At 40.7% G+C, this 6,359-nt stretch overlaps 1 protein-coding gene across 1 annotated transcript in view; it reads right to left on the bottom strand.

Moving 5' to 3' along the window:
* Nucleotides 1–734: 734 nt before the first annotated feature.
* The window catches only part of LOC130089598 (netrin-G1), a 90,850-nt gene continuing 85,225 nt past the window's right edge, over nucleotides 735–6,359 (bottom strand). The window contains exon 7 of the mRNA XM_056256994.1: nucleotides 735–1,678. Within this exon, the coding sequence (XP_056112969.1) occupies nucleotides 1,428–1,678 (251 nt within the window). The 3' untranslated portion in view covers nucleotides 735–1,427. The remainder of the gene's footprint in view (nucleotides 1,679–6,359) is intronic.

The raw sequence follows: 6,359 nt of genomic DNA, 5'->3' as shown, positions 1-6,359 counted from the left end.
CCTTGAGCTAATCTAAACTGAGAACTATACTCCTTATAACCCATTAATAATTCCTTTAATACAAGCTATAATTAAACAATGATAATTGTGTCAATTACAGTGACAATGAATGAAGAACTCACTATTTGTATATTGCCTATTATGTTAACAATGTAGACTACATTAACTATAAACTAATAGTTTGTTAATGAGTTGTAAGTACTTTATTACTGTATACTTATTATAAAGTGTTACCATTTTGTTGAGGTTGTTATGTAATTAAGTTCAAAATTTGCATACTTTGGCAGGTGAATATTTCTACGGATTCAAGGCGGATGTGTTTGTATTACATGTTTGTGCACTATCGTCATCTGTTTGGGAGAGTGCTAATTCAATTCCATACCCCTGCAATTTGTGGGATATCTAAAGCAGTTGCTAAGAGCTTTGAAAACACACCTGGGAAAAAAAGCACCTGCTTTCCTGAAGATTTTCTTTCACAAAATGACCATAAACAGTTATTTTTCATCTTTAATTCACAAACATAGTTGGCTTCAAGCAACAAAGGATTCCTCACCAAAGCCCTTTGGTGAAACCTCCCGTACAGTTCGGTCGGTGAGAATATAAACGCATGTTTTAAGCAAAACGATTAGCAACTGAACAGGGATATGCAACTCCATCAGGGCAATAATAAAAAGACCCAGCCAAAATTCTACAGGTTGTCACAGCGGTGCAAAAAGTCACATTGTTGGACAAGGTCTTCTTGTTCAAATTCTCATTGTCATGAAAATACCCCAGTACAAAATTTCAACAGTTGTCTCTCATGTTACTGTACTGTATATTTGATCATTTCTGATAAACAGGATACTTTTTTTTTGTGTGACAAACATCAGGGGTGTTTTACATGACTTCACATAGTTACAGGAAGAAGAGAGAGGGTCAGGAAAAGGTAAAGTGTGAGAAGTTTGACAACCAGTCGTGGTAGCGTGTGCGTAAATTTCGGTGGCAGTCTACGAGTTCATCTTGATTCATCCTCACATCAATGATTCGTCTCCAAACAGATCGTATTGCAGTGTCTCTGTGCTCTTGGGTTTGAGATGAAGTCTTAATCTGACGGATGGCTTCAGAGCAATGTAACAGTGTATTTGATTTCATCCTAACATTTTCAAAAAAGACAAAGAGTCATTAGTGTCAGCGATTGTGTGCTGTTGTTCTTGTTTTTTTCTCTCTCTTGCAGTTTCTCTAGATTTTTTCCTTCAGTTTATCCATCATCTCCGGCAAACTTTAATTGACATAATACTGAGTAGAAAACCTTGTGGTTTCCTAAAAAGGAGTTTTGTTTTTTTCTGCCGCATCAAGGGAGCATTTCTTTTCAGCCGTCGTGTGTCCTCTGACAGAAACTCAGGATTAGAGCCCCTGTTGGGAATGTCTTTGGGGCGAACGCGTTCCCCTCAGAGTGATGTAAGGCCCCGGGTGGCCAGCAGGGAGGGGATGAGAGATAGAAGAGCCAGCGGGAGAGTCTGGGCCGCGGGTGGGGGGCGGAGGGCCGTCTGGCTGGATTGCAGCTCATCGCAAGAGTCACCCTGGCATTGGGCCTTCTCGCACAGTATGCCGCTGAAACCTGCCGGACACTGGCAGCGCTGGTGGTGGTGACACACACCGCCGTTCTGACAGCGCAGGAGAATGTTGTCACACACTCGAGCTGTGGGGAGCAGAGAAAAAGAGAGGTGAACACACGTCGCTTTCCTCCCCTCGCCAGGAAACACTTTCCAGGAAAAAAAGTGCATCCATCAAGATGATCATCAGGTTGCTGTGTGTGTGATTGTTTATGATGGGAGCTGGCAAGAGGCTCAGCGGTTACTTTTAAGGACACCACGGGGGATGTTAGTCCCACTGTAATATTGCAGAAGTGATATGATTAATCATAGAGTGGGTAGGTGGGATTTGGGGCAGGAAATATATCATTGTGTGACACATTTTTCAGTGTGTGACCAAAATTGCAAAACACCACTGCTGACTTTTGGCAAATCTCTGGCATTAAGCTACCGGTGAAAGTCTAAATGCTGCGCTGCAGGTTACTTATGTTGACTAGTCCTTTTACTAGGCTATATGAAGGTTGCAGCAAACACAATCAACACCTATTGTTTATGAACAATGCTTTGATGCTTCTGTAATGGAATCCATAATTTAATCATTTCGAAATGAAAAAAATAAACAAACCGTATATAAGTTTTGAGTTTTCCCCCCCTCCAAAAGTCCAGTTCAAATTCAAGACAAACAGGGAATTGGTCTGCAATGAAATATACGCCATAATGCCAATCCAGCCCGAATTGCTCTAATCTCCCTTCCCTTGACCTGTAAACAACCTCTTTAGTGGGAAAAAATAGGATTGCTATTCCATTGTACTTGCTTCAATTATCAAGGAAAATATTTGCTTTGGGAGGAGAGACAGGACTATTTGCTCTGAAACTGAAAGTAATCACATGCTGCTTTCATTCAGATGAATTTCATCTAGGGTCTCTGAGAAGCAGGGACAGAAATGAAAAAAACAAACAAACAAAAAAGTACCAGCTATGAGCAGTAACCCTGCTAAAACCCCCCATTTAAAGCAGCCCAAGCTTAGGTTTAACTGGTTAGAATGGTTTCCCAGCCTGGCCAAGCAGGTTATTAGACAACAGCATAACTCTCTGCTTAACTATAGGACAATGCATTGTTGGACTGTAGTAACTTTTTCACAGATCCGTCATTCAAACCATGTTGGTTCAAAAATATAAAACTGTTGTTAAAGTTGGCATAAAACAGAAGTTGTGATAGTCTTTTCTTTCCTAATGTGATGTATATTCAAGTGAAATGGCTTCTCAAGCAAGGGTTAGTTATTTTGGTTAAAGATTATGAAGGCACATGAATTAAAAAATTGTTTATATGCACATATAAATCATTTATAATAAACACTGCAATATTCCATTAAAAAAATAAGAATTATCCATTTTGATTTCATGGTGACTTTAATGATGTTGTAACAAAGCTGGTGAAGCAATACTTCTGCTGTTTGATCGCTTCGAAATCGGATTAATGTAAGATTGCTGCAAATAATGAACATGATATCTGAATGCTATCTTGATGCTATGTTCTCTGCTGTTTTTCTTTATTTTCTGATTGATTCTATCACGGGTTTCCTCTTATTTTATACTTCGGGGTTAGCCTGGATGCCAGCCCGAACCCCGCCCACAACATTTTTTGGTCGGGAAGTTCGGCCTGGACTCGATCCATTGAGGAGTAATTATGATCGGTTCAGAAATCGCCGGGCCAATCAAATTAACAGGGCGGGCTTTATACGATGATGGACAGATGATCTGCAGTTAGCTATGTAATCATCACGTCATCAAAGAGCGCTTGGGTTGAACTGGTTTCCCTCAAAGATGAATGCAGCTGGAGATTCGAGATGTATAGATTCCGCTATTGCGTCTGTTGTAAAAGAAATCGACAGCGCATTCATTTTAAAAGACGAACAGAGAACTGCAATCAAGGCATTTGTCGATCGGAAATATGTGTTTGCCGTCCTTCCTACGGGATTCGGCAAAAGTTTAATTTATCAGCTGGCTCCGATGGTCACTAAGAAGATGGGACGCAATGAAAACCCTGTGGTCGTTGTTTACCAAGTAAAAGAAGCAACACTCATTATTTTACTACTTCTTCCAGCGTGCGTGTAGTTGAGTTCTGTTGAGTGTTGACAACTTTGCGTAGCTCATAAAAAAAAAAAACACTTACTGCGTTGCTCTGATTGGTTGTAGGTCTATCCAATTGAGTGCAGAGTTTTTTTTTTTCCTGGTTCGGTTAAGACACGCCTCATAATCAAAGCCCTATGGAGCAGTATCAGACTCACATTCTGACTAGAATATGAGTATGACGAAGTCAGGCTACTTCGGGGTACTAGCTCAACAGTATAATGTGCAATATAATATACAAATGAGATGTTGTGCTATTTCAGCAATATTACTGATTTGACTGCACTGACACTATTGGATGAAAACTGAACTGAGCTGGATGATGACATCCCTGTTTTCTCCAAAGCTGATTTACAGATGGATTGAACTCATCGCATAAACTGATGAACTTTGCACACTTATTGAACTGAACTGAATCAACACTGAACAATGAATATTGTTGTCTTTTTAGAGCTGCTTTACAGCAGAATGGAATTATTTATTTTTTTGCATCATTATTTTCCTGTTTATCACTGTAAAGCTGCTTTTAAACAATCTGTATTGTATAAAGCGGTACAGAAATAAAGGTGAGATGACTTCATCACAGCTAAAGGGCACTGTTAGGCCTGACATGGCCATAAAAGGTTACTACACATCAAACAGCTTTTTTCAGTAGAGTTTTTCTTCACTTGCAATTCTACTATTATATAAACAAACCAAAATATATCACAGTATTCACTTTTAAGCATTTTAAGTGCTGAGGGCGCTTTATTTCAGTGTGATATTTTTACACTGAAATATCACTTTTTATATCATATCTCTCCACGAAAAGCCCATCTGGCATGGTTTAACGGGTGCTCAGAAAAGCTCAATGTCCATTTTGAGTGACAACTCTAGTAAGATTTTGCTGGGATTTAAACTTTAAATCTCCAGACTTGAAGTTTACTTTGTTCACTATGTATGGGATTATCCAAATGCTGACAGGCCTCCAGAGGACCCTACAGAGCTATTGTCTTTTCAGCAGCATCTGTACCCAAGATTAGTTTTGAGCACAGGGTGCGGTTCAAGTGTACCCAGAAGACAGACTCGCTGCTGCTGCTTCTTTGACTGCTTCTTTCTTCAAATATACACACGCACTGAGGGAGCATTGAACACACACTCTCACGTCTGCCCCGGTCTTCATCTTCATTGTGAAAGACGTGCAAGGTCATCCGTCACATGTAGAGTATAGTGGGATGGATTGCATTTACACTTGTGTTGCGCTTTACCTCCTGACCTAAGAAAAAAAAAAGAGGTGTGAACCCTGGCCGAGGTCTGTCTCTCCCTAGGAGACATATGTGCTGTATTGCACCTTCGCAGATTACAGTGACTTTTTCACACGTCAATGGAACAGAACAGGCAGCTCCCGACTTGAGCAATCGTGACGCACGCATATGGCAGATCTATCCGTTCCCTGACAGGTCAGAGAAGAGGTTTCAGTTTTCCTTATTGACATGAATAATCACAAAGTGTCATATTTTCTGGGTTCTGTCACTTTGGTCTAGTTTATTATTGGTTATAAAATGGATAGTTCCGGTCGTTGATTCTGATTGGTTGAGCCGTGTTTGAAGCCGTTGTAAATTACTCAACAAACATACGCCTGTGACCGCATTACATTAGTATTACTGCGCAACTGCCGTTTGTGATTCTTTGTTGCTGCATGTGTTGCTTGGCAACCTCTTTGGAACTAAATTGTTTGGCGGAGGAATAAATGTGTTTTAACGTTATATTTTTTGTTGCTGGTGTTTATTTTATTAATAAAATAAATATTAAAATGAATATTTTTATGGAGTAACCGTTTTATAAAAACGCTCCGCGTCGTGCCTAACAACCCCCCTTAAGCCTAGTTCACACCACATGATTTTAAGCCCGATTTAAGCCCAATTTGCAAATCGTTGAGCTCGCCGACAGATCAGGGTGTTATCGCGTGCAAATCGCGGGGGATTAGCGGGCGATGAACGCTCGCCAATCTGTTAGTATGAAAGAGCCAACAATGCATCAAAGACGCTCGCAGACGCCTCGCAGACGCGTCGCTGAGCCCAGAAAAATATCTAGCATGCTAGATATCCAGAGCTGTCGTACGACTCAACCTCACGTGATGTCATGAGCTACAGCCAATCAGAGCAAGGCATGGGTTGAGGTCACCGGGTAAATCTTATTTTTTCTTTTTTTGCGGTTTTTCTCAGAGCAAATCATCGCGCAAACAGTTTGCAGCACTAGTTTCTGTCTGACGTCCATATTTGCGTGTTGTGTTCTTCTTCGTCTTCTTCGCTGGGTATTGGCACGCGTGCTGTTTCTCGTCATTTCCGGTTCGTTTTATCGCTTGATTTTTCGTGACAAAACGTGGTTTGTAGACAAGATAGAATCATTGGGTGACAGAGTTGTTGTCAACTCGTGTAGTGCGTTACCTCCTGTTGCGGATCAATCACGTTGTGTCGAGTGGTGTGAACAGCTCAACAACTTGAACACTCCTGATTTCACAAGAGAGCAAGTCATGTAGTGTGAACCGCACAGTTCAGCCCGACGTTTTAAAATCATGTTGTGTGAACTATAGGCTTTAGCTGTTCTAAATTCACTGTAAAACACGGCTTCGCAGGGCTTATTGCTTTATTTTGTGACAGAGCCCTGACACTCCTGTAT

This window comes from Rhinichthys klamathensis, unplaced genomic scaffold (assembly GCF_029890125.1).
Source record: "Rhinichthys klamathensis goyatoka isolate OS25496 unplaced genomic scaffold, OSU_Roscu_1.1 h1tg000134l_1, whole genome shotgun sequence".
NCBI lineage: Eukaryota > Metazoa > Chordata > Actinopteri > Cypriniformes > Leuciscidae > Rhinichthys > Rhinichthys klamathensis.
Note: the sequence above shows the minus strand (reverse complement) of the source record. Positions and strands in the feature narration are given on the sequence as shown.